This window comes from Pogoniulus pusillus, chromosome 15, assembly GCF_015220805.1.
Source record: "Pogoniulus pusillus isolate bPogPus1 chromosome 15, bPogPus1.pri, whole genome shotgun sequence".
NCBI lineage: Eukaryota > Metazoa > Chordata > Aves > Piciformes > Lybiidae > Pogoniulus > Pogoniulus pusillus.
The window spans coordinates 10,112,595-10,140,586 of NC_087278.1; the positions used below are offsets into that span (position 1 = coordinate 10,112,595).

Here is a 27,992-nt window from a genome sequence, read left to right on the forward strand (position 1 = left end):
TATTCTTCTCTCCCATGAGGCATATTACACTGCATAGCCAAGGTGCTGTTTTCACTACCAGCACTTGTTGCCTTGATAACTTTTACTTTTCATGATTTTGGATATCCAATTGTGCAAGACTATCTTCTGTGTTGGTGTCATCTCTGATTGCTAAATTGTCTCCTGCTTATCAATTACAGGCTGTTCAGATTTTTTGTTTCCTGAGGAAGCAGATCACAGCTTAACTGCTGAACATACAGCACTGGCTTGCTTGTGGGGGAAAAAAAAACCACGAACGTACTCAGTGGAAGGATCCTGCCATATCTGAAGTCTGATGAGTTTTCTGTGGGTTTTTGTATCTTTTAAGGTGAAAGCAAATCTTGAAAAAGCAAAACAAGCTCTGGAAAGTGAGAGGGCTGAGCTGTCCAATGAGGTGAAGGCACTTCTGCAGGGCAAAGGAGATGCTGAGCACAAGCGGAAAAAAGTAGATGCTCAGCTCCAAGAGCTGCAGGTGAAATTTACAGAAGGTGAAAGGGTGAAGACTGAACTTGCTGAGAGGGTTAACAAATTGCAGGTGAGTGGCACAGCATTTCCTTAGCTTCTGATTTATCCCAGCACTAGAGAGAAGAGCTTGTAGGGTGGTACATCTCTGTAGCTAGTCTAAAAGTCTTGTTCTTCTTGATGATAAAGTCACTACAAAAAGCAAATCCATCGTTTACTTCCCAAAGGCTATGCAAACTTCTTACCTCATTGACCAGGGCAGGACGTCTGGATTGATGCCCCTTACCATGAGCAGCCCTAAGAAGATGAAGTAATCAGTTTCCCTTTGAGTGTTTTAAGCCTTTAAGTATCAGCACATCCACTCCATTTCAGCATGCAGCAGTTTGTACAGTGCAATTCTGTAAGCATTCAGCTGCTCATGGACCTAGAGTGGCACAAACAGACTGATGGTTGTGTAACTAATTTGAGAGGCAATGCCTTAAAGCTAAGTAATGTGGTTGATGAGGGGTGGCTCAAGAACGATGTGGAAATTTAGGGGTTTCTTGTCTTTTATTCAAGGGAACAACAAATCCCTTTCATTCACACAGAGCATTGTCTTCTGCCTTGTCCTTTACAGAGGGTTGTCATTAAAAGCTAAGCGTTGCTTGTGTGTGTGTGTGCTATCATTTGGAGTGTGAAATGTAATTTTGAGACACTAGATACAGTCCTGAAGCAGATAGTATAAAATAGAGGATAGTTTAAGAGAATCTTTAAAAATTGATTGTCTAAAATCTCATAGAGGCCTGGAAAAAAAATCAACACAATCAAACTCCTCTGTTGCAGCAGAGGTAGTCCCAAGGGGAAAAAAAAAAACAACTCTTTTCAGCTTCTTGTATTTCATTGCTGAGGCTTAGGCAATGGTACAGTCATTCCCTTGGGAGATTATACACATGCCTTACTGGTAGAGATGCCTCAGTTTTCACTTTTGGGTTTTGTAACTACTCACCTGTTCCTGGCTTTGTTTTTGCTGATGCATTTATTAACTGATCCTCTCATCTCTCTTTCAGGTTGAATTGGACAATGTCACAGGTCTTCTGAACCAGTCAGACAGCAAGTCAATCAAATTAGCAAAGGACTTTTCTGCTCTGGAATCGCAGCTTCAGGATACACAGGTGAGTTTTGAAAGCCAGGGCATGTGTGTGTGGTGCAGCAGTGTCTGTTACAAGTTCTTAAAGAATTACTCTGGACACCATGAAATAGTGGATATGCAACACTTGAAAGGATTTGGTCTGTGTTTTTGCTAAGAAGTTGTACTGTGTGGTATTGAGAACATTTCTCCTGAAACAAGCTGTTTACCTTCCTTCTCCTTCCTCATTATGTGGAGCATAGGTACCTTCCCCTGTCAGATTTCAAACTCCTCTTTTATCACATTACTGCTTAAGAGCTCTTCAATGCTAGGACTGCACTGGAATGCTAAGCTCCTGTTAGAGATCTTCATAGCTAGTATTTGACAGGGCTTGTGTGTGTGTGAGATTTCTGGTGATTCTGTAGAAGTAAGCAGAATAATCAGTGGATGTTGGGGAAGTGATAGAGTCAAATAATTTGGATTTTTTTCAGGGAAAAAACGCTTTTACTTCGAGGTAAAGCAACCATTTATACTTAATAGTGTATAACTGTTTTGGTAAGAAAAGTCACGTACTCATGTGGAACAGTCACTCCATTGTTTGGAAAGGTTTTACTGCTTTGTGTGCTACTTGGAGGACTCCAGAAAGGACTGTGGCTGGCTAGGAAATAGAACAGGACCCTTCTGCATATTTTATTTCTATACAGGCTCAGTGGAAGGCAGTTATTTAAATTCTAAGTTGTCTTATCTGCGAAATAAGTTGCATATTTAAACTCAACTTCACAAGTACTCACAGGGGAGAGAGTGGATGAGGACGCTGAGCTTTTAAAGCCAAGGAGCGGTGCTGAATTCCACTGGGATGTTTGCTTTGTAGGAGCTGCTGCAGGAGGAGACTCGACTGAAACTGAGCCTTAGCACTAAGCTGAAGCAAATGGAGGATGAGAAGAACAGTTTCAAAGAGCAGCTGGAAGAAGAGGAGGAGGCAAAGAGAAACCTGGAGAAACAGATCTCTGTTCTTCAGCAACAGGTACAGAATCTACATCTCACAATCCAGTGCATTTTAAGAGGAAGCATAAATGCAGACCTGTTTGCAAGGAATTCAAACCTAAAAGCAGAATTCACTTCCAGTTACAGAACCTGTCCTAGGAAAGGATGATCCTGCTGTTTTGGATAAGAGGAAAAATGAAGTGATCTCTGATGATAATCACACAAACTGCTTTTAGATTTCTATCCAGGGAATTTAGTCAGCATATTTGAGAGGAGAGTGAGCAGATTTACTTACTCAAGTTTTGATACCAGTATGCTTCATACAGTGTTATCTGTGCTGTGGCTCCATGTGCAATCTTTCCTCTCCTTCAGGCAATAGATGCCAAGAAGAAGATGGATGATGGCCTGGGCTGCCTTGAGTCAGCAGAGGAAGCTAGGAAGAAGCTGCAGAAGGACTTGGAGTGCTTGAGCCAGCGTTTTGATGAGAAGACAGCTGCATATGACAAGCTGGAAAAGACTAAGACTCGCTTGCAGCAAGAGCTGGATGACCTTGCTGTGGACCTGGATCATCAGCGGCAAATCGTTTCCAACCTAGAGAAGAAGCAGAAGAAGTTTGATCAGGTAGGGCTTCAGTCACTATGCATTCAGTAGGTGCACCTTGACACAGAATGATGAAATGGCTGAGTTAGCAGGAACCTAAAGATCATGATGCCATGGGCACAGACACCTCTCAGTAGACCAGACTACTCAGGACTCCATCTGCAGCCTTGTTGACAGCTCTACTTTAAGAACACTGACGCAGTGCTGCTAGGAGGATACTTACTTCTGAACTGTGGCATAGCACATAGAGAGCAAAAATAAACTTACACAGGGGTAAATTAATTCTGCTCCATGTGTAAGAAGCTAAGCAATGCTCCATTTTCCATAGTGATAACATTTGTATCAAGGTCAAATTCAAGGCATTGTTTGCAGATCATTTTTGAGAGAAAGCTGGAAGCAGTAGGTTGGAGGCCTAGGCAGGGAATCAGAAGTTTGCTCATTTGGCCTCAGCACAGTTATTAAAGGTGGGATGGCATGCTTCACTCTTGGAAGCTGCATTTCCTTGGTTCCTTCTGTCCATGGCAGAACACTCCTAAGAAGACAGTGATGAAAAGATGCACATTTATCTTGTTTTAAAAATGGTTTGAAATGTCTCAGAACACTGATTTGTGGTCTTACAGCTCCTGGCAGAGGAGAAGAACATCTCTGCCAAGTATGCAGAAGAACGGGACCGTGCTGAGGCAGAAGCCCGTGAGAAGGAGACCAAGGCCCTCTCCCTGGCCAGAGCCCTGGAAGAAGCCATAGAGCAGAAAGCTGAGCTGGAGCGGATCAATAAGCAGTTCCGCACAGAGATGGAAGACCTGATGAGTTCAAAGGATGATGTTGGGAAAAGCGTAAGTGTAAAGCCAGAAGTGCCACACAGGTGATACTGTTAGCTTAATGCTACAAAAGCTTATGCTAGCGTGAACACATGTGTTGGACATGTTGTGAGTTTGTGAATGCTATGTTAGTTTTATGTTAGAAAGTGGGAAAGGTGGGTTGGAAGAGCCTGGAAATTACCCAAATGAGGTAGTGACAAACTGAAAATTAACTGATATTGTTGTGGCAGAGATGAAGGTATGATATGAGCCTGATATGTAAAACACAGGGATTAGCCAGGCAATGTAAGACAGCAGCCCAAATATTTCAGGACGGAAACCTGTTATGATAAGCACAAAAGAAAAGAAAATCAAAAGCTAAAAAGTACTTTCCGTACTGTCAGAACCAGAAATACACAGCTTTGATATGTCTGTAGTAGGTCAGAACTGCAAATGCTTTTCTCTCTCTCCCTCACCCCATACATACATATTACCAGACTAATAGGTAATTGTGATTCACACTGGCAGCTTGCAGGTGTGTGAGCAGCTGGCTTTGAGGGGTATCTCTGCCCTATTACAGGAGACAGATGCAGTATTCTTATGTGAGTGGATGTTCTTAAACACTTTTAGGATAGGTGGAATTGTCTGCATTCTTGGAGGAAGCCTCATGTGTGATACTGTGCTGTAGGTCCATGAGCTGGAGAAGGCTAAGCGAGCCCTGGAGCAGCAAGTGGAGGAGATGAAAACACAACTGGAAGAGCTGGAGGATGAACTGCAGGCCACAGAGGATGCCAAACTGCGGCTAGAAGTGAACCAACAGGCCATGAAGGCACAGTTTGACCGGGACCTCCAAGGGCGTGATGAACAGAATGAAGAGAAGAAGAAACAGCTGATTAGACAAGTAAGGATTGCTTTGTAAATCCCTAAAGCATTCTGTGCATAAAGGCACTTGTGTCCAAGGCTGGTTAGACAGACGCTGGCAATCCAGCTCTTGTTAGTGATGACTCTCCAGGCAGTGCTGCAAAGCTCTGAGAGACTTATCCCTTGCGTGCATGATTGTTCAAACAGCCTTTGTCTATCAGAGGAGCTCGTGTCACTTTATTAGTGAGGAATGTTAGCCCCATCCCCCTGCTAGGAAGGATGAAAATAAGTCATGTGCTCACATTTCTGTGCAGTTTGAAAGGGGGATGTGAGGAGCAGCTGTTGGGAAATCAGGGAGCTAAAATGCTGATGCCTGCATTTCTCCATCCAGGTGCGGGAGATGGAGGCAGAATTGGAAGACGAACGGAAACAGCGCTCCATGGCTGTAGCTGCCAGGAAGAAGCTAGAGATGGACCTGAAGGATTTGGAAAGCCACATAGACACTGCTAACAAAAACCGTGAAGAAGCCATCAAGCAGCTCCGCAAACTGCAGGTGAGACTGCAGCTGTTTTAACTGTCAGCGTAGAGCATTTACCCAGAGAAACGGGATACAAGCTTTCATCTTGTGCATCAATACCCCTAGTGCAGCAGAACCTCATAGCAATTTAATGTGAAAGAGTTTTTGGCATTTCAAAAAAATCTTCCTAACCCTGTTCCTGAGGGACAAAGCTGTAGGAAAAGTCCACTCTAGTGCTTTCTTCATGTCAGTGATTTTTGGAAAGGGTTATGGAGCTTCAGAACTAGAGTGACTTAAATATCACTTAGGCCTTCTCTGGTCCTGAGATGGTTCTGTTATGCCTTTGTAATTCCTACAGGTATTTGTCTGATATGTCCTTAGGAAAAACTGCAAATCCTCCTGGGGTTGTCCATTCCATTGTTTCACTAGAAAGCTTCCTGTACCCTCTGTTCCCTGCTTCCCACATATGACAAGATTTTCCTATTTTCCTGCACTTCAAGCATTTATATTTGCTTCCATTATTGTTTTCCTTCATTACTTGTGAAATGGAAAGAGGAGGTTCCTTTGCTTTTTTACAGCAACCTTTTAGTAGCTGAAGCTTAGTAAATTCCTGTTTCCGTTTTCCCTCTCTGTGCCACCCGTAAAATAACAAACTCAGTCTCTTAATGTGGATGCTCTGAAATTCATCCTTTCTTGTTCTCCCTTTTCAGGCACAAATGAAGGACTACATGCGGGAACTGGAGGAGACGCGCACTTCCAGAGATGAGATCTGGGCACAGGCCAAAGAAAATGAGAAGAAGCTGAAGAGCATGGAGGCAGAGATGATCCAATTGCAGGAGGTAATGGAATGTGCATGCAAGTCAAGGATTTGTTCGTTTTCTTTGGCCAAGAACCGGGTGTAGAAGTCTAAGCTGGAGTGGTTTATTTCCTTTCTTTTGTGCTTTTTGCTCTCCTCAAAGTCCACTTGAAAATGTGGAATTTGGCACTTTCTTGACAGCTGAGATAGAAGTGTGCAAAACAAAGGAAGCTGCAGGGTGGGAGGGGAACAGACCGTGTCTTATAATTAAGTCTGGATCTAGCTAGAGACCATACCAGCCCTTACCAGTAACTGCTTTTTTTCCAGTGCTGCATTAATTGGTAGCTTCCCATTGGATCACTGACTGTCTCATTTTCATTCCAGGAACTTGCAGCTGCTGAGCGTGCCAAGCGCCAGGCCCAGCAAGAGAGGGATGAGCTGGCTGATGAGATTGCCAACAACAGTGGTAAAGGGTGAGTAACATTCCCTGTTTAAGGGTGGAGGAGCTGGTTTGAGAAAATACTCTGCAGGCAGATATTTTTTATGTAGGGTGCAGCATGTGCTGTGTCCTCTCTACTCGTGAAAGACTGAGCTCATTTGGTAAAATTGGAAGGGCTGAGTTGTCCCCAGGGCATTAGTGCCACCGACTCTAATGCTTCTGTGTCCTATAGAGCACTGGCCCTGGAGGAGAAGAGACGCCTGGAGGCCCGGATAGCTCAGCTGGAGGAGGAGCTGGAAGAGGAGCAGGGCAACACGGAGATCATCAATGACCGGCTCAAGAAGGCAAATCTCCAGGTACCCATCCAGGCTACCAGTGCCTGTGAGGCTTTTCTAGGCTGTGCAAACTATCAGGCTGCACTCCTTAGTAGCGCCAGCTGCTGCTTTGTGTACACTGCAGGCCCTCAGAAGTCTTTAGATGAGAATGAGATGAAACACCTTAATACCACAACAGAGAAAATAGGATGGGAAATCAGATGTTAACTTGCTGGTTTTGATCATGTAAATCATTGGGTAGCTGGAACAATCTCCCAAGTTTATAAACAAACCCCAAAATACCACAAGCTCCCAGGTCCCCTTTTTCTATGTTAAGGAATTATGAGAAAGAAGATTTGTAACACACTGCTTCAGCTTGGCACATTGAACAGTGCCACAGTGTGTTTGGGAAACGACTTTTCTGCCAGTTCTCTACTTCTTCAAATGGACTAACTGTATGGGACCTGTTAAGCTGCAGTAGAAACCATGATCTTAATCTGCCTGTTCCCTGCCATGTTTTATCTGCTTGACCTTGAAAGTCAGACATGTTGTTTACTTAGTGCTACAAAGGCAAGGAGCTAGGCTGGTGGTTTTCCAAATGGCTTGTTCATTCTGGTGGATGAGAGCATAGTTCCCTACTTCAATGACTGTGAGCCAGAGTCCTGACTTAGAAGTGGACTGAGTTCTTGCCCTTTTGCCTTGGAAAGCAAGATTTTTGAGCTCGTTCTTTGTAGTGGAAGTAGACAGCAAATAAATTACTATTAGTAAAGCACAGAGGTTGGATCCACTTTCCTCAAGACTTCTGTAGTTTACTAAGACTGATAATTACTGCTTTAAGCACCAAACCATGGCCTTCATGTCAGAAAGCATTGTACATGAGTGGCAAATTTAGGTCTAAGAGGAGGTTGATAGACCTGTTATTCAAGGAATTCCTTTGAAAATCTGGGTAAACTAAGATATTTTGAGAAGTGCTCTGCCTACAGACTGCCTCCTTTGCATCATAGTTATTCCAAGTATTCAGCTCACCCTGAAGATCTTCTTCCTTTGTGTGTCAGCATGTGTCTGAGAAATAGATCAGCTTTCCAGGCTGGAGTGCTTGATATGCTGAGTGCTGCTTCTCCCTGCAGATTGATCAGATGAATGCTGACCTGAATGCTGAACGCAGCAACGCGCAGAAGAATGAGAATGCTCGCCAGCAGATGGAGCGCCAGAATAAGGAGCTTAAGATCAAGCTGCAGGAGATGGAGAACGCAGTCAAGTCCAAGTACAAGGCTAACATCACGGCCTTGGAAGCAAAGATAGCACAGCTGGAAGAGCAATTGGACATGGAGACAAAGTATGTGCTAGTAGAAACGCTATCTATTTCACAAGCCTCCACCCACCCTGGGATTTTAAGCTCTTCTGAATAAACTCTGATTTCTTCAAGTGAGGGTTTCATCCTAGGCATACTGAGTGGTACAGAAGTGAGATCTTGGCAAACCTTTCTTGTTTTTCAGTGTAGAGACTTCTAGGTTCTTCCAGACTTAACCACTTCTAAAACTGCAGCTGTGATACATTTGCTGCCCCTCTGTAGCTTCAAGAAGGGTCATGTCTGTATGACATGATCTGTGCCTTTTGGTCATTTCTGGGAAACATTGCTTCCCATCCCATTTTTAACTAAGTTAGAAGAAGAGCTTTCGCTATCTTCCTTGTTTCCAAGTTACTCAAGTCAGCTCATCTTGCTGGGGACAATGGATGGTGATAAGTTCCTGCCTGAGCATCACTGTGTTTCTGTGCAGGGAGCGCCAGGCTGCCAGCAAGCAGGTGCGCCGTGCTGAGAAGAAGCTGAAAGAGATCCTGCTGCAGGTGGATGATGAGAGGCGTAATGCTGAGCAATTCAAAGATCAGGTGTGTATAGTTACCTGCAGCATTTGGTGAGTCTTCTGGTGGGAGGATTTCCTTTCTGTAACCAAGGTATCATCTGCACATAAGAGGGCTTCAGCATTAACCTGCCTCTGAATTTCTCTTCCTTTCCTTCACTGTGATAATTACAAGGTGACAGAGATGAAAATGTAGTGCTTCAAAAGAAAAGCTTGGCACTGTCAAGTCCTAGGCAGCTCCCTCCAGAAAGGGAGAAGGGGGCACTGGAAACTGCTTTTTGCTGTTCTGAGTGCTATGCTGTAGCTTTGGGGAAGCTCTGATCTCTTTTTTTTTTGCCCCATACACTCTCAGGCGGACAAGGCGAACAGTCGCTTGAAGCAGCTGAAACGCCAGCTTGAGGAAGCAGAAGAGGAGGCCCAGAGAGCCAATGCATCCCGTAGGAAGCTGCAGCGGGAGCTGGAGGATGCCACCGAAACAGCCGATGCAATGAATAGAGAAGTCAGCTCCCTGAAGAGCAAACTGAGGTAAGGTGGAGCAGCCAGTGCAATAGTTTGGCAGTCAGTCCAGTGTGGTCTTGCTGTGACTGCCCACAGCAGCAGCTGCCCGCAGCCAGGTGTAGCCTTACCTGTGTGCAGAGCTTGGGCTGTCAGATGAGTTCAGTGGAAGGCCACGTTGCTGACATGCTCCTGTCCTTCCCTAGGCGCGGGGACCTGCCCTTTGTCGTGACACGCCGCATTGTCAGGAAGGGTACAGGAGAGTGCTCCGATGAGGAAGTGGACGGCAAGTCAGATGCTGGTGATGCCAAAGCTACTGAATAAGTCCTCCCGTTTGACCCAGGTTACATGTGATGGAGTGACCCATCTACCCTCCCCTCTTCCACTGGACTTTCAGCAAATCCTCTCCTCCTAAATTGGCTGGGGATCTGCAGAGCAAGCCCAGCTCTGTGTGTGCAGAGCCAGCGGGCATCTGTGTTCCCAGTTTCCTCCTCTTTCCAGTTTCCTAATCCTCTTTGTATTTAATGCCAAAGAGTCAGGGCTCCGAAATCTTACCAGCAGTTTGGCCACTACAAAGGCCTGTAGAACTGTCTGTGCCATGTCTGCTGGTGAACCTTCACACAGTTTGGAGGGAGTGGGGTTAGGAAAAGATTATTTTTGCTGTAAATCTCCTTTTGTCTTTGATTCTAGCTGCAGGGAAGCTCCTTGCTGTATCCTTTCCCCTCCCTCTTTGTTTGCTTTCGGCAATCATGTTCAGTGACCTCAGACTTCTGCCTCTTTTAATCTGCCCACCCACTCGGTTTGAGGGCAGTTTCAGGAAAAACGGTGTGCTTTGGCCATGGCAATTTGCCCTTTCTTCCATGTGTTTCAAGGGAGGGCTGAAATGGGAAGCACCTCTTGGGACCAGTTACCTGGAGGACTTGCCAAAGTTGTCATCTTTATTTCTCTTTTTAACCTTCTGGACAGATCTCTGAAGTGCAATGATGTCCTGTTAGTGTCTCTGCCTCTGAGCGGTTTCATCTAAGGTAGTGTGGACCAGTAGATGATGACAGGCTGGGGAAACAGAACAATGTCCTTGTGCTTGTCTGCGTATCTCTGGGGGACCAAATATATTTAATGGTAATAGGCAGAAGCTAGGGGAATTTAATAGGGTAGTGGGCAGAGGGTGGGGATGAGGGGAGAGAAATCCCTCTTTTATTGACATGTCCAAGCCTCTTGCACCTGCTCTGTAACCAGGGGTTGGGATTAGTTATTGTGCACCATTGACTAAGAGTATATTAAAACCCCTTTAATCTGCACAGATATATGTAAGGCCTTTGTTGTATCTCTCCTAATAAGTAATTAAGAAAAAAAAATAAAGGTCTTTATCACTGCCTTTCTATTGGGACCATGGTTATATAGAGATAGTCTTTACTTTTCTACACCGTACACTGGTTGCTGGATTTACCTGTACTCTTAACCATATTGTATATGCTGCATTTAGACCTACTTATGAGCAAACTAAACAGAATTCCATATGAAGCACCATACTGTATGCCTGAAGCGCTCTCAAGTGCAGGAGCCTCATGTCCCAATTGCTGTCACACACAAAAAAATAATTTTTTTTATATATATATAATAAAAGTGCCTTAGCATGTGCCTCAGCTGTGTGTCACCACTACAGTCAGTAATGGTTTACTGGTGCTCCACTGATGTTACCAATAAAGATTATCCATGTGCTGCAGTCTGTGTGTCTGTGTTGCTGTTCCCTCCTTCCCTAGGAGCAGTTCAGACCAAACATGTCACCTCCAGTGGCTGTGGTATGAGACAGACCTCCCCTGGTGCTGGGTGTTTCTCCATAGCTGAAATCTGCTGTTAAAGTACCCTCAGTGTATCACCGTGGCCAGCAGGAGGGATTTTGGAGGAGGATCATGCCCTTTGTGTATGGGCTTTCAGAAAGTAGCTATTCCAAACTGGAGGCTGTGAGTTTGAGCTGAACTACTGCTGTTCTTGGCCTGGAAGTGGTGTTTCTGTGTCTGTAATTAACAACTGTGCAAACAAACTGACTTCTTTGCTTTTATTTTCAGTCTCTGGAATCACTAGAAGGTAAGTGTAGGAGGTGAGAGGTAAGTCTAGGAGTCTTAGCAGCAGATGGCAAAAGTGCCTTTTGCTCATCTTCCAGCCCGTCCCCAGAAAATCTGCTTTGTTACATTTCTGCTAGAAATAGAGTAAGGGACTTGTGGTTGTACTCATCTGATCTCTGGCCCCTTACATTGCCCCAGGTGCTTGTGTGTTCTGGTCCTGCAGCCCTGGCAGAAAAACCTGGAGAGTTAACAGCAGCAACCTCATCCCAAGCTGGCAGAGAGATGGATAGCAGCTTGGCAAGCTCCTGTGCCAGCTTCCTCTGCACTCTCGGGTGAATCCCATCAGGCCCCCTAGACTTGAGTGTCCAGGTGGCAGAACAGGTCGTTAACTGCTTGCTCCTGGATTATGGGCAGTTGATGCTGCTCTCCATCACTATCAGGAGGCTGAATATCCTGAGGCAATGGGTCTGACTATTAAATACTGAGGCAAAGGGAGGCTTTAAGTACCTCAGCCTTTTCCTCATCCTTGACAGTAATGTTCTCCCCTGCATCTAACAAAAGGTGGACATTTCACCTGGCTTGCTTTTGGTTGTTCATGTACTTAAACCCCTTTTTTTTGTGATCCCTCAGGGCAGCAGCCAGGTTGAGTTCTAGCTGAGCTCCTGCTTTTCTGATGTTCTCTCTGCATGACCTCACTAGATCCCTGAACTCTTTCATGAGTTGCTTGCCCCTCTTGCCAAAGAAGGTCAACTTTTCACCCTGAACCCTACAAGAGCTCCCTGCTCAGTCAGGCTGGCATGTTCCCTGACAGCTTGTTTTATGACATGGGGACAGCCTGTCCCTGCTCCTCCAAGACTTCTTTCTTGAACAACATCAGGCCTTCCTGGACCCCTTTGTCCTCAGGACTGTCTCCCAAGGGACACTCTCAACTAGTGTCTTGAAGAATCCAAAGTCTGCCCTGTGGAAGTCTGTGGCAGCAGTTGTACTGACTCCCCTCTTTCACCAAGATTGAAGAATTCTGTCATTTCATGATCACTGAGGCCAAGATGGCCTCTGACCACCACATCACCTACCAGTCCTTCCCAGTTTGCAAGCAGCAGGCCTAGCAAGGCCCCTCTAATGAGAAAGGCTGAGTTAGAAATTATCTCTGGGGCTGGGTCAGACCATGGATGGCAGATGGGGCAGGAAGTGCTGGTGTTCACCACAAGGGCTGAGGTGCAGCCAGCACATGCTGCCAAGGCCAGTGCTGGCAAGCAGGGAGCAGGAACGTGTACTGCTCACGAAGGGCAGGATTTCTGCCTCAGCAGATGCTGAGAGGGGGAAAAGTCTCATTAAAAAGCTTAAGTGCAGGTAGAAGTTAAAAAACAAACAAGGAGGGGTGAAGGTTCAGCATGAACTGCTGCACAAGTGGGTGCAGGCACATTAAGGGGCTTGATGTTTGATTCCACAGGCTGCAGCTTTTGAAAGCCTGGATAGGGATTAAGATGTGAAAGGATGGAGGTGTCCTTGTGGCATGTGGAATACAGGCACTGCTGTGCTGATGTTTTGTGTATACACTTAAAAACAGGACTGGAGATGCTCTTGTCTAGAGTTCACTGGCTCAGAAACTTGGATCTTTCTCCAAAGTGTGTTGCAGAAACACGTAGGGGATCTTTGTGAACAGCAGGCCCTTTAAATTACATTAAAATTGCCTTCCCATCATAGGATCATCTTAAAATAAGGCCAGCTGGCCAGGCACCGCTGTGACACAGAGCAGAACTGCCCTAACACCTGTGTGCTGACCAGGCACTGATCCTTTTAAGCTCAGGCTGCTTTTTGTGCCCTTGAATTGCTGTGTGTGAGCCACACAGCAATTGGCTTGGATGTATGGCTTGGATGCTGCTCTGTCCTGTGCAAGATGGAAAGAGACTTATGTCTCTTTTTCCACTCACAGTGCTTTATTTCAGCATCCCTCTTTGTGCATGAACATGGAAGGGCTGAACTTTTTCTCTCAGAGCATTTCCCACTCTGCAGAGTGCAACTTTGAGCTAGCAAGTTCTTGTGGCCCTGAATAGTTGGTCTGTGTGGATCTCCAATGCCATTAAGTGTCTCACACAGGCTTTCCAGAGACCTGGGAGGTGGTCCAAGTAGGTGAGTGGTTATAAAAGCTGTAATAAGCTAAAGTAAGAAAGATATTAAACTGCAATGTGATCTGTGGGCCCTACAAGAGAGTTGTTCCTCAGAGCTGGTGCTAAAGCTTAGTCTGCTCCCTCCAAGATCCAGCCTTGGAGCTAATCACAGTGGGCATCAGAAGGGTCTGAATGAGGGGGGTTATGTGGAGTGCCTTATGGCTTCAGAAGATGCCTGAACTGGTGGTGAAATTGATTTCAAGCATTGTGCTGGCACAAAGGATCTGTAAACCAGATCATTAAATATAATAACTCTGGCTGAAGGACATTGCAGTGAAGGTTGCAGCATGGTGCCCCAGGCCATTTCAAGAGCAGAATTAAGGGACAGAGCAATTTGCCCTCACAGCCCCAGGGAGATGGAGGCAAATTGCTAGGCCCACGGCACCTAGTCCTGCTGTGCAGAGCAACTGAATGCCTAACATGCTCCTGCTACAGCTTCCCCCAGGGCAGAAAGAAGACAGTGGCCATTAGAGCCAGTTCCAGCTGGGTTCCCAGGCACGGCAGTGCTGACCTGCCAGATTTAGGACAGGGATTCAGCCCTTTTCCATTTCCTCCCCAAACTATCTCAAGTACCAGTGTGAAAGGGAATCAGTTTGTCAATGCTGAGAGTGCAGATCAAATAGCTGCAGAGGTGGGATGCTGAAGTTTACAAATACCTTAAGGGTGGGTGTCAAGAAGAAAGGGCTAGTTCCTTTTCATTGGTGCCCACTGACAGGATGAGAGGAACAGACACCATAACACAGGAAGTTCTGCCTCAGCATGAGGAGAAACTTCTTTACTGTGAGGGTGCCAGAACACTGGAACAGGCTGCCTGGATTGTGGAGTCTCTGCTGGAGGCTTTCAAAACCTGCCTGCACGCATTCCTGTGTGGCCTGCCCTAAGTGAACCTACCATGGCAGGGGGGTTGGAATCTATCTCCAGAGGTCCCTTCCCGCCTCTGCCATTCTGTGAGAGACACGGAGGGAGCTATGGTGATAAACTGCAGCCTTCCCTGCCTGGAGGATGAGGGAGGTCTCAGAGCAGTGGTTTGAGTGATCACAAACTACAACGCAGGCTGATGTGGTCCACCTCCAGTGAGCAACAGGCCCCAAGGCCATTTAAAGAATCAAGCCTGTGCTGTCCAGGAGCATCCACCGGTTTGCGATTAGTGTGCAAAGGAAGCTCTGGAGCTGGGGTGGGTTTGTCTGGAAGGCCCAGCCAGCCCTGAGAGCTGCTCAGTCTGTCCTGGAGAGGCTTTGTCCTAACCCTGCTAGCAAGATCCCAGCTGCACTGCCTTTCCTGAAGAGCCTGGATCCGAGCTCTGCTAAGGGCATGTCCTTTTGAACCTTGTCTCCAAGCACAGCTGGAGATAATATTCCTAGTTCCAGGACGGATAACCAATGCTAGGAGATAACTGTTCACTGACCTTCTGGACCTAGATTTTTCCTTTCCCCTGATGCTCCAGCAGTGGGAGCAAAAGTAGAAGGATAAATGAAAAACAAAACAACAGCAAAACATGAAAAAGCACAAGCACAGTCTCCCACAAAGCCTCCAGTCCTAAGTGTGTGGCTCTCCTGTCCTTGTTACCATTTTGAGCCAGCATGGCTGAGCAAGACAAACAGCTGAGCAGTAGTGTAGCAAGAGGGGGGGGGGGAAACATGAAATGTCTTGAAAGATGATGGTCTGGCATGTGGGAGAAGAGGTTTTGGAGTCTCTTCCTTCTCAAGCCAGCTCCTTGCAGCAGGGCAGCCTCCTTCACTGAGGCTGAGGAGGGCTGGCCTACAGTGGTTTCAATTCAGGTAAAGTGCACAGAGAAGGACACTTAAAAGTGGATTAGGTGAGAGTAGAATCAGCTTTGGACTGGGTGATCGCTTGCTTGTATGTGAGCAGCATTTAAGGCAGGCTTCTCCCTCCACCCACCTGCAGTGGCTGAGGATGGGTGCAGGCAGCAGAAGTCTGTGGGACGTGGTGCTGCCTGGGCACACATGTGCCTTGCTGGAGAGGTCTGCGCTGGAGGTTTCGCTATTGCTCAGCACCCAGCTACAAGGAAGAAGGAGGGAGGAAATGGAGAACTGATGATGATGGAATGGCTGGACTTGCACTGCTGTGTTACTCATAATGTGGTTGTGTGCTGTTAATTAATCTGGAATTATAACTGTGGATGGCTTCATTGACTACAGCCTTAATTGACTTTTGATGGAAATGGTCTGGAACCTTGTAGAAGAGGGTGCTAAGGCAGGATGTATCACTCAGAATAAATGGGTTGCTTCCTCAGGCTACTTTTTAGGAGAGCAGTTATCACTCAAATCCCTGGCCGTGTGTGAGGCTGAGGCTAAAGTGGGGCCAGTGAAAGTATTGTTAGAAAGTGGCAGTGGAGGGAATTGGTGGAGATCTGCTGAGAAGTTGCCTTGGAGCACTGAGATGCTGGACTATATAGCCAAGAGACATGCTGACTAGCTGGCCTTGTAGGGCAGCTTGCACCAGCTTTGTGGGTGAAGTGATGATGGAGGAAAATAAAGGAGGGGGAAAAAAAAAGACCTTGGAGTTGTGATTGAAAATACTTGCTTTCAGCTCTTCATTCCTGCTGTATCCAGGGAAACATCTCCCTGTGCTGCCTTACACAGAAACAGCACTGCACCAGAGTCAAGCCCACCTTTTGCTTTTCCTCCCCCAAACTCCTGGCACTCAGTGTTCCTGGTGCAGTGGCAAGAGAAGCATCTTTCCTCCTAGCCCAAGCTCTTCACTCCCAGAACTCATTTCTTGAACCTGGGCTATTGCTGGGGTTTGAGAACATCCTGGCAAAACTTCCCAGCCCCATAGGCTGCAGGGTGGATGCAGCCTCCCCAGGCTGCCCTGAGGGCTGTGGGCATGTGTTGAAAGCTTGTTTCATTTCCTTTCCAGTACTTCCTCACTGGGGGCTGAGAGGGGAATGGGGGCTGCATGCACTGTGCCCACACTGACAAACTCATCTTGGGTTGGAGCTGACTCTTTCAGACCCTGTTTCTGCCTCCCAAAGCCTCCCCAGCAGCAGAGAGAAGCTCACCTCTGGAAAAGAGACCAGCTCCAGTCTCAGAAAAGGCTCTTGGCTTGCATAAAGAAGTGCTAATGTTGTTGCTAGGAACTGCAGCAGGCTTTGAAGCAGAGGTATTGGCACAGCCAAAAAAAGGTTTTAACGAGGTAAGACGCAGCCCAATTTGCTGTGCAGGCTTTTGATCCTTCCTTGCTGCTGTCGATGCAATTGCATGCGGCGCAGCTCGCAGCGAGCCGGCTCATCAGTTTGGGAAGCAGGAGGCACCCAGCTGGCTCGCCCTGATGTGTCCTTGTGGGTAAGGCATGGATAAAGCTCTTGATCAGCTTTTGCTTGAAGTCCAGCTCACCCTGTCCCTCTCACCTGGGAAGTTTCTGGGGAGGTGACTTCAAGGGCATGCTCCAGCAGTTAGGAGACTACAGTGGGACCCCACAGGAGGAAAGTGCTGAGTCTGTGCTCTCCATGTTTGCTCAGGCGCTTGCCGTGAAGCTGAAGGGAATTTAGCTGCACCAGAACCCTCTCCTCAGCCAAGGGAAGGGCTCAGCATTCTGCTGCAGCCAGGGAGGTTGACTGGGAGGAGAGACGGCTGCCAGCGTGGCTGCTGGCCCTGTTCCACCGGAGGGCACTGTGCAGTAGCTGCACCAAGAGTAGAATCTCACCTACCCCGGAGGCTGTTGGCCTGCACCAGTGCCCTGGGCAGAATGTGAGAAAATCAGAGCTGTTTGAACAAAACCAGCCGGGGGAGCAGCCGGGGACAAGGCTGGGAGCCCGCGGGGCTGAGGGGCGCAGGGCACACGTCCCAGTGCCGCTGAGGGCAGGGCGGGAGGCGGGCGGCGCCGGCGCAGGTGCCCAGCAGGGTGCAGTGCGGGCCCGCAGCGCTGCCCCTCCCCGCACGGCGTGTGGCGCGGCCCCGGGGTGGCTCTGGGCGCACACGCTGCAGGTGAGCAAGGCCTGGCGCCACATCTGCGTCAAGGGATCTGGCTTGTTTTCCTCAGACAGTAGCTTAACGAGGGTTAGGGAGAACATCCCAGAGGGAGCCTGGATCGCAGCTGTTCTGTGGCTCCTCTCATAACCAGGAGCAAAGAGGTGTGCGACGCAGGAGCAGGTGGGTGCCCGCTAGGTGGACGTGGGGCCTGCCACAGGTGGAGTCGCATCCAGGATTATCCTGCAGGATCACCTGGAAGTAGCCTCTCTCCAAAGCAAGATTTCAAAGTCTTGGTTCCCTGAGTGGGCACGGCAGCTGTTCCCTGCCCTCCTGCCCAGGATCTGCCAGAGGAGCTCTCCCAAAATCTTCCCTCAGCATCTCCCCGGCAGGAGCCTGCTCAGGCAGGCAGCCTCCTCTCCATAGGGCTGCGGTAGCTACGGCTCGCCCAGCAGGAGAGGCTGCCTGACAGCACCACCACCAGTTATTAAAAGCAGCAAGATGGCTAAAATAAACTGTCACGGGACACTCGTACCAAACAAAAAGCACAGGCTGCACTCCTTCATTTCCTAGGAACCCTAATCTGTATTTGCAGGCATGGAGAAGCCCAGAAGTCAGGAGGCAGATGGGCAATGCTGGTGGGAATCTCCTCAGACCCACTTCATGGGCAAGTGGTGTGTGGGTAGGAACGCTGCTGCAGGCAGCTGATTCTGGTTTCCCCTGTCAAACAATGCCTTTCCTGACAGCTGTGGAGGAAGAAGGAAACAGCCCACAGCAGGCACCACGACAGGAGTATCAGAGGCTGGAAAGGCTCTCTCCTCCTGGACGTGTCAGAGCCGTGGCTGTGCAGCAAAAAGGTGAGATGTGCCTGGCTGAGAACCCACAGGGCACCTCTCAGCCAAATCCAGCTTGCTGGGGTGTGGGGTTGAACCCTGTGCTGGTGTCTCTGGGGTAGATGTATCTCAGAGGCAGCAAACCCTCTTGCCTGGCTTCTGCAGGGTTAGCTGTATGTGCTGCAGAGGCTGCAGTGTGACTTTGCCCACATTTCCTGGTATTCCTTGCAGCAGACAAAGGTGGGGGTGAGGTCTTCCATGTGGCCGGGTGCCTGGCTAGGTCCCTACCAGCACCAACGGCTGTGCACTTCCTCGGGGCTCAAGCTGAGCTGCAAGCAGCTCTGTCCCACCAAAACAAGAAGTGCTCCCTGTGAACTGCAGCAGTCTGGTAGGACTTTTGCCCACTCTGAGGCCAACTAGAAATGCCCACAGCTCCCTTCCATGCTCATATTTCTCTGAGGGGTTATAGACTTCCTGACAATCCTCCAGCTGGTTCTGGCAGGCCCCTGCCTCTGTGGAGGTGAGTGACACCCCTACCCCCCTCGAAGCAGACACTTAGGCTCTTATGTAGGCTGAAGGTAAAGGCTGAATTGCAACCACCCAAGTCCGTTTGCTGGGGATGTTCACAGCCACCTAGCATCAGCCCTGTGTTGCTCCCCCCTTGGCTGAAATTTGCCCCATCTCTGCTCAGAGCAGGGTGAATCCCTTGTGTTTAAGCTGCCACGTGAGAGTGAAGCAGCAGTGATGAGCTGCACAGATAGAAAAATCTGCTTCAGCACAGTTGGTTACCTGCTTAGATTTCAGATGGTGACTTTTCTTCTCACCAGCTGCAACCAGTGCAGTCCTCCTTGCTATGCCAGGCAGCTACTGCACCAGGCCAATGACTGCTCTCAAATGTTTTTGATGCTACTGTGTTCTGATTTTGCCAAGCAGTAAATAGATAAAATATTTACTGTCTTCTCTCTTTTCTTTTTTTGTCCTTTCCTTTTCTTCTCCTCTTCTCTCTGAACTACCTAGTAAATGCTTTGATGCCAGAGCCAACAACAGCACGACATATCGCGGAAAATACAAAGTGCTCCTGGCAGTTCCTGCTCTGCAATCTGAACTGTTGGCCTCTCACAAAAAAAGAAAAGCCAAGACAGAGACCGGTGGGAGAAAGAGCAGTGGTGAAAAAGTAAAGCCTGCCTTTTGCAAACGCTCACACCCGTGTCTGCAGCTGGGCACAGGCTTGTGCAGAAGCTGTCAGGTAAAATTTGGAGTCACGGATCTGGTGGAGAGTCCTACTGCTAAATGACAGCCTCAGAGGATGATTGATGTGGGAATTGCGGACGGAGAGTACTGGCTGAGACCGATGGACTGGGATGTGTTTGAAAATTAAGTGTCTCAGAAAACTAATGAAGAATGGTTTCAGCTGAAGAAATTCCTCTGGGAAGAGGATGAATTACCAGGTGAAAAGGGGGTGCCTTGTTTCTTTGGGAAGCACAGCCGGAGGCGATGTGTACTTACCTGTGCAGATCATGAGCCCTGCTGAGCTTGATTATAATCTGTTCTCCCGGGCGTGCACGCTGTGCTCGGTGGCACAGAGGAGCTGCAAAAGGAATTCGTCTGCATCAGGATGAAATATCATTATTGGCTGCATGCTGCAGCAGCAGCTGCTTTCTTAGGGTCAAGGAGCCCAAGCCTGTGAGTGCTAAAGGACATGGAGGGAACTTTATTGCAACTGATAATTTTTTTTCCTGGCCTTTTCCTGACTGGTTTGGTGCCATGACACCTAAACTGGTGTTTCATCACAGCACAGAGCTGAGAGCCTAGCTCACAGCATAGATCATCAAAGCCAAGCAACACCTTGATAATAGCTTTCCATTAAACAGGGTGCTTTGCTACAAACTAATTCCAAAGCAGCCACCCTGCAGAAGTTGAGAAGGTGAAAACCACTTTAATAGTGGTTTTAGTTGGAGCCCAAGCAATTTATGAAAGGGATTACCTGGTGTGATGTCTGTGCTAGCAGAGCTCTGGCCTCAGTGACACAGGACAGCCAAGGGCAATGCGAGTAGGGATTTTGAGTATGCTGTGGAGGGGATTTTGGGAATGCTGCAGAGAAATGATGGGTGCTGGGGACGAACAGGACTGGGTGGAGGCAGGGCAGCGAGCTCTCTGCTTGTGGGCTCGCACTCCTGGTAGTGCTGGAGGCTTCAGTGAGGTTTTGGCAGCAGAGGGGTGAGTTCGTGCCTGTTCATGATCTGAACCTCTGGCTCTTGTTTCTCTTTGTGTTCCTTGCCTTACTAGTGGCTCCCAAAGGAAAATTCCTGCTGCATAAAAGGGGAAGGAAAGGAAACCCACAAAAGTGGAGGGCTGAGATGCACGAGGAGGAAGCACCCCCCAAGGGGATGGCCTGGAGTAGTTGCAGGGATGTTGGTGAGGCAGTTGCTGTGGGGGCAGACAACATCCACCTCCCCCCATACATCCAGGCTTGGGTTCCCACCAGTCCAGGCCAGTGGGGAGCCAGTCAAGGACATGACCCCAGATCTTTAGTGACCTCCTAAAAGCAGGCTCTCCCTTGGTACCCACTATCTGGTGCTGAGCATGGTTGGTGGGTGTGGGCAGAGCAACCCCTTCCAGGTGAGACAGGAAGATGGAGGAGATGGAGGCCATGGACAACACTGGTGAGGGGTGGGCAGCCTGTGTGCTCCTCCTACAGGAGGAGGACAGGGCAATGCTGAGGCTTTCTTACACTCTCAGGTGTATGTGTGTGCATGGGGGTGTTTGCATATGTACCTGTACCCACAGCTTATATATGAGTTTAAACAGACGTGTATGTAGGCTGGCATTAAGCAGAATGTGGATGTTATCCAGGGTACAGTCAATCACATGATCACTGTAATGAACCTCTGAACACATACTGCAAACTGAGGAAACTCAGAATTGCAGTCAAATATAAAACATTTGGTAAGTGTTTTACGGGAAGAGATGTACAACTGAGGCACACAGGTGAGCTGGAAGCTGGAGAATGGCAATCAAAGGGAGAAAAAGATACTGTGCCTTTAAAAATCAGTGTCCGTCTGGGAGATAAACCCAAGGGAGTCTGCCAGAAAGGCATGGCTATAGCCTGCTACTGCAGTTACATTTACTGAGGTGCCTTACCTGTGCATTCCACTACTGAAGAATACATTCAGATTGCTTCCAGCTTTACCCTCTGCCCTAAACTGCCTGAATTTATAGCACGTAGTCAGGAGACTGTGGCAAGTTCCCCCTTCCATATTTAACCCACAGTACCCAAACTGCTGTAACCCAATCTGAGTGCAGATTCTGTAAAGAAAAGTGGTGTTAACAAAGACAGAGGCAAGCCTCTGGAGGGTGTGAGGCTAGCATGGTGGTGGTAATCTTGAATCATACAGCCAATTTCTGGGTCAGCTGGTGCAGGGCAGGGCTGGTGTCCCTGGCTACCTCCAGTGCTGCTCAGGCAAGGATTTCCACCAGTTTTATTATTGTTTTTACAGGTCTGTAGATATTCCCTTCTGAACTTTGCATGGGCTGGTAACGACCTATTTGATTTTGATTTGTAGCCTTGCTCGCCTTCCAAATGGCTGTTGAGCAGGCAGGAATAGGAGAAGGGGCTGGAAAACATGACTAAATATGGCTGTGTTTCTGATTGCTACAGACTGCAGGATTAGCGGCCCCTTCTTGCCAGCAGACAAACGAAGTTCCCAAGGTTTGAGGAGCACTGAGGGGAGCTGCAGTCCAGCACTCCCCACTCACCCTTTAAACTATATCTTTCTTTCTTTCTTTCTCTTTCTTTCTTTCTTTCTTTCTTTCTTTCTTTCTTTCTTTCTTTCTTTCTTTCTTTCTTTCTCTCTTTCTTTCTTTCTTTCTTTCTTTCTTTCTTTCTTTCTTTCTTTCTTTCTTTCTTTCTTTCTTTCTTTCTTTCTTTCTTTCTTTCTTTCTTTCTTTCTCTTTCCTTTTCTCTCTCACTCTCTCTCCCTCTCTATCCCTCCCTTTCTCCCTCTCTATCCCTCCCTTTCTCCCTCTCTTTTCCTCTTTCTCCCTCTCTCTCTCTCCCCTTTTCTCCCTCTCTTTCTCTCCTTTTCTCCCTCTCTTTCTCTCCTTTTCTCCCTCTCTTTCTCTCCCTTTCTCTCTTTCTCTCCCTTTCTCTCTTTCTCTCCCTTTCTCTCTTTCTTTCTCTCTTTCTCTCCCTTTCTCTCTTTCTCTCCTTTTCTCTCTTTCTCTTTCTCTCTCTCTCTCCCTCGTTCACTTTCTCACTTTCTCTCCTTCTCTCTTTCTTTCCTTCTCTTTCCTTCTCTCTCTTTCTTTCCTTCTTTCTCTTTCTTTCTATCTATTTCTCTTTCCCTCTCTTTCCTCCTGTTTCCCTCTCTCTCTTTCTCTCTATTTCTCATTCTTTCTTTTTCTTTCTTTCCTTCTGCCAGCAATCTATTGTGTGGGCTCACAAACTTGGCACCCGACAGCCGCCTAGAAAACTGCGCGAGGCGTTCCTGTTTCCTGTAGTGGATTATGCGCTGTCTGGCTTTGGGATGGTTCAGGAGAGAGGGTCAGCCTATTCTTGCAGTGGGAGCTACAAATTGCATTTGAAATAATTTCATTTGCTCCGAGATAAGAGAGCACTGGCAACTGGCAGAGCAGATGGGACATGTTCAGAAACAGATGCAGGCAGCTTCCCCTGCCTGCATCTTGTGCAGCCGCTCTGGCTGTGCAGGCCAAGTGCAGCCCCAGTGCAGCCCGGCCCAGCCTTGTCCAGAAGCATGTCAATAACCTCATTGATTGCAGTGATGTTTCTCATGCTTACAGTTAAGCAAGTGCTTAAATGTCACGCTGAATCACAAGAAAAGGATTTTTCGTGCTCTCTCAGAGTCAGTTCTCCTGACCTAGCTGGCTCTGCTCTCATGCACACATCAGGTTTTTATGTGAGCTCTCAGTATTTATGCAGATGTAGCACGTACAGGGGATTTGCTTCACAAACTGGAGTTGGCCTAACTTTGAGAATATGCCCTTGGCTCGTATGCAGAGTATTTATTGTACTTTGTTGCTCTTTTCTTTTTCGGATCTGAAGCCAAGAGGCAGTAAGTATTTCTAGAGTGAAGAAATCATATTTTAAAGAAGAAGGAGAAGAAAAACAAAGGCATGTTTTCAAATCCTATTTGAAATATCTGCTGCACCAGCAACAAATGGCATAGTGGAATAGTAAAACCAGTGCCTCGATGCTATCACAGACTCACAGCTCAATTTCTGTGCGAAGGAAAGCTGCTAATCTCTTGCAAAGAACATACAATCCAAGGGTATGATTTGGCGATCATAAGTACGTGAGCAGTATGCATGGGCAGAGTCCCCCCAGCGCGAACGCTGGATTAGCGAACAGCCAGCAGGTGGAGTCATCTATAATGTATGTGCTGGGTTCTGGAAAGATGAGTTAAGTGCCCCTGGACACGTGGAAGCTTCAGTATAAAGTTGAGAGCAAGGAAAATATGAGGAATGGAACTGGAAAACTCTGAGAGTGCCGAGGACACAAAGAGCTAAAACTTTAGCAGCAAAAAGAGGAGGGGCCTGCAAAATGTTTGGAATAGCAAAAAGCTGGAGCAATCCTGGAAACACTCCTGTGGCTTGGATCCCGGGGCGTAATTCATGGTGTTGTAATTTGCACAGATGGTGGCTGTCTCCAGGGAAGGCTCAAACAGCTGGGAAACATCAGGGTGTGGAACTGCTTCAGCCATACACCCCTTCTTTATCCCTGCATCAGCCACAGAAGTGAAAGGTGATACAGGGATCACTGTAGAAAATAATCTGCAAGCTATTCTTTGCCCCGGGAGAAGGCTCCTCTTGCTAGCTGAGTCTTGTCAAGGCCCAGCTCAGCCTGGCATTTTGTGCCTAGCAATGCACTTCCAGATGCTTTCCATTAAACCGATTAGGGAGAAAGAACCAGCCCTGACTCCAGAGATCAGCCATGTAGGAAACTGAGTTGTAGCTAAGGGGCCCTAATAAACAGGGTGCCTCACTGAAAGCCAGCAGCAGTGAAATGGTAACACCCACTCTGTTTGCATGGTGTGCCTGGCCACCAGCACAGGCATTTTTCTTTGTCCTTTGCTCTGTCCCTGTGACACCAGGAATGGATACTGCCTCCGGTGCCACATTTGCCCTTCTTGAGCTGCGCAGCCTCCAGCCTATTTGGAAACCAGGAGTTGCAAATAATGATTTGAACCGTCTGTTTGTCTCTGTGCCCATGTAGGCTGAATAATAATGTCGTGGTCACGGCTGCTACAGACTTATGTCTGAGAGAGAAGAGGGTGGTGCAGCCCTGAGGTATGTCAGACACACAGCCAGAGATGTATTTTTACAGGGGCTGTGGCTCCAGTGAGGCTGCTGGAGGACTGCATCCAACAGCCATCACTGCTGGCCCACTGAAGCAGACTCCAGCCTCCAACAACCTCTCGCTCACTCACCACAGGCAGCTGAGGGGAATAAAGGCCAGGTATTTCCACACTTCTTGATCTCTGGCACCCAGAGGAGAGACAATGTTTTTCTGTCTCCTGGTCTGCATCTCTAAGCCTTTGCTGTGGTACCTCCAAGGTTCACACTACTTATCTTAAGTCAGTCATTCCTGCTGGTCTCAATAGGAAAGCAAAAGCCCTTTTGTTTCACAGACATGCTCTTCACACAGTTTCCCATTATTAGATGTTTTGGGGATAAAATAGGAGGCCCTTTTTGATTAGAAGCACTGAAGGACCTGTTTTATTCCTTATCCTTCCAGGCATAAGCAGTGCAGAAAGACCGCGTTTTGATGCTATCTGCATACAGGCAGATAACTGCATCTGCACTGCAGGTGTTGTGCTGCTTCAGCAGCGTTGGTGCACCTGAAATGGCACAGCTCCACTATGTGACGAGACCCCAAAGAACTACAGAGCAGGCAGCAGTTAGCAGTCATGAACGTGCTGCAGTGATGTTTGAAGTCAGCAGGAAAATGAGTCAGGAAAGTTCTGCTCTGAGCTCTCTGACTGACATTGCTTGATTTGCTGGAGCACCAAAGTGCTTGGTGGTGTGTGCTGAAGCTGAGTGTCCTCATTGCAAGAGGTGGAAAAGGCTGAGTGCATTGTAGGTCTTGACCCACTGACAGCTGCCAGCACCCTTGCATCAGAGTGACATATTGATGTTGGCCTCTTGCCATTGCTTGGGGACTGGCATCCTTCCGGCAGACTGTTCAAGCCAGGTGACAAGGTCTTTGGATTTTGTTGACTTAAGTTATGTATTTTTATCTGAGTGCTAAGTGGTGGCAAGAAAAGGCAGTATTCTGTCAGTAAAATACTGTAGCAAAGAGCTGGTCTGAGGTAAGCATGGAGGAACATGTACCCATGCTTGCTGCTGCAGAAAGCTCCATCACTGCTTCCTGCAAAAGCAGGGCCAAAGTGCAGGCTGAAACTTCACCTTGGTGGCAGTTCATTACCTGTGGGAGTACTGCTGTCAGGAGACAGTGTTTGGCTCCAGGAGCTTGGCTGGCAGGACAGAAGTGGCAGGAATGAGCAGGATTGGGCTAGCTGCTAATCACACACCCCCCCCACACCCCCCCCCCGAACCACTTGGCAGAGAGACCGAATCCACCAAAGAGAGGGGCAAAGCTGAGGCAGGCTGCGAGGGCAAGAGGGAGCTGGTCGGCAGGATGACACATCATGTGTGAATGATGGAAGCAGGAAGAAACTCTTTTTGGTTGTGGTTTTGGAGAGATTTGCCTTGAACCGTCTCAATAATTATCATGCCTTCGGGTCAGAGACTAATAGTATGTGCCTCACTTCATGCCTGTGCCTCAGAACCTGCATGAGTCACTGTTTGTGCTCCATCCAAGAGCACTGTGGGACCCAGCTTCTTTAACACAGATGTTTCACACTTGATGTCCTGGTGCCACCTGATTTCCAGCTCAGTGGGAGCACCGGCCCAATGGGAGTGCCATCTGTCAGAGGATGACATTTAACAAGGCCAAGTGCAGGGTTCTGCACTTTGACCACAACAACCCCAAGCAGTGCTGCAGGCTGAGGACAGAGTGGCTGGAAAGCAGCCAGGAGGAAAGGGACCTGGGGGTACTGGTGGATAGTAGGCTGAAGATGAGCCAGCAGTGTGCCCAGGTGGCCAAGAGAGCCAATGGCATCCTGGCCTGCATCAGGAACAGTGTGGCCAGTAGGACAAGGGAGGTTATTCTTCTCCTGTACTCAACACTGGTCAGGCCACACCTTGAGTACTGTGCCACTCAATTCAAGAGAGATGTTGAGGTGTTGGAATGTGTCCAGAGAAGGGTGACAAAGCTGATGAGGGGCCTGGAACACAAACCCTATGAGGAGAGGCTGAGGGAGCTGGGGTTGTTTAGTCTGGAGGAGGCTCAGGGCTGACCTCATTGCTGTCTACAACTTCCTGAAGGGACATTGTAGCCAGGTGGGGGGTGGCCTCTTCTCCCAGGCAACCATCAATAGAACAAGACGACAGAGTCTCAAGTTGTGCCGGGGTAGGTATAGGCTGGATGTTAGGAGGAAGTTGTTGCCAGAGAATGATTGGCATTGGAATGGGCTGCCCAGGGAGGTGGTGGAGGCACCGTCCCTGGAGGTGTTCAAGACAAGCCTGGATGAGACACTTAGTGCCATGGTCTAGTTGACTGGATAGGGCTGGGGGATAGGTTGGACTGGATGATCTTGGAGGTCTCTTCCAACCTGGTTGATTCTATGATTCTATGATGTCTTTCTGGGGGAGAAGAAACGTGCCCCCCTCCCCTTTAAACCAGTATGAATCTATTGAGAAAGATACAGTCTTCACATCAGCTTTGGAGAGCTCTCTGGAAGGATACCATTTCTTACAGTTGCCTGTTGTTAATCTGTCAAGAACAAAGGACTGGTGAGTGCTCTGCAACTTGTCCATAAAATCACGGCACGTAGGAGCCTTTTGCAAGAGTGCTGTGCTGCAGTGGAAGGGTTAACAGAGGAGTCAGCTGTCTGTTTAGTATGTCTCAGATGTCACATACGAATACCTAAAAGGCAGCTGGGTTGTGTGAAAGGAAATCAAGGGATTAAGATTGCAGTCCCAGTTCAAAAGCTTTTTTTTGTGACTCCAGGAATGCCTCATATCCCATCTGTTAAATGGAGATAATACCTATCCCACAAGCATACAGTGAAGATTAATTCATTAATCTTTTTTTCTAGGAGGAAATAGAGCTAGAGAAATAAAGATACGGAATAACAATGCAGTAACAACAAACAATAGCACAGAGCATGGCAGCAGCAACTACAGGTCAGTTTGCTAGGGAGGGTGCAGCACCCTGTCTCAGCCCTTTATAACCACACCACAAGTGAGGGTGCTCTGTGCTCTGCGGTGGTCCCAGCTGCTTCTCTGGCAGCCTCACCAAGGGACCTGCCTATGGCACTGCCAGTTCTCCTGGGCACTGCTCATGCTGCAGCACAGACCATGCGAATACAGGATGCAAGAGGGAACTGACATGGCAAGAGATGGTGGAAATGGCTTAAGACGAAGAGAAACAAGAAGGCTGGGCACTGCAGAGCAGCTGCTTCTTTTGATAACTCTCAAGGGGAGACGCTTAGATCACAGTGAGAGGAGCACTCCCAAATGCACACACAGATTGGGCTCAAAACTGCTTACTCCTAACTTGTGTTCAGGTTGAAACTATCTCCAATGCCTGATGGGCAGTATCCTAACCTGTACCATTTAGCTAGAGCCCCTCATTTAAATTAGGAGGAAGACGAACAGAAAAATGCTGC

General features: G+C 48.0%; 1 protein-coding gene across 1 annotated transcript in view; it reads left to right on the forward strand.

Annotated features, from left to right (window-relative positions):
- The window catches only part of MYH9 (myosin heavy chain 9), a 71,230-nt gene extending 60,260 nt beyond the window's left edge, over positions 1-10,970 (forward strand). Inside the window, exons 28-41 of the mRNA XM_064155344.1 lie at positions 347-553; positions 1,527-1,631; positions 2,457-2,609; positions 2,942-3,190; positions 3,790-4,002; positions 4,655-4,867; positions 5,219-5,380; positions 6,055-6,183; positions 6,525-6,613; positions 6,812-6,935; positions 8,021-8,229; positions 8,672-8,780; positions 9,105-9,277; positions 9,454-10,970. Of these exons, the coding sequence (XP_064011414.1) occupies positions 347-553; positions 1,527-1,631; positions 2,457-2,609; positions 2,942-3,190; positions 3,790-4,002; positions 4,655-4,867; positions 5,219-5,380; positions 6,055-6,183; positions 6,525-6,613; positions 6,812-6,935; positions 8,021-8,229; positions 8,672-8,780; positions 9,105-9,277; positions 9,454-9,571 (2,253 nt within the window). The 3' untranslated portion in view covers positions 9,572-10,970. The remainder of the gene's footprint in view (positions 1-346; positions 554-1,526; positions 1,632-2,456; positions 2,610-2,941; positions 3,191-3,789; positions 4,003-4,654; positions 4,868-5,218; positions 5,381-6,054; positions 6,184-6,524; positions 6,614-6,811; positions 6,936-8,020; positions 8,230-8,671; positions 8,781-9,104; positions 9,278-9,453) is intronic.
- Positions 10,971-27,992: the final 17,022 nt, after the last annotated feature.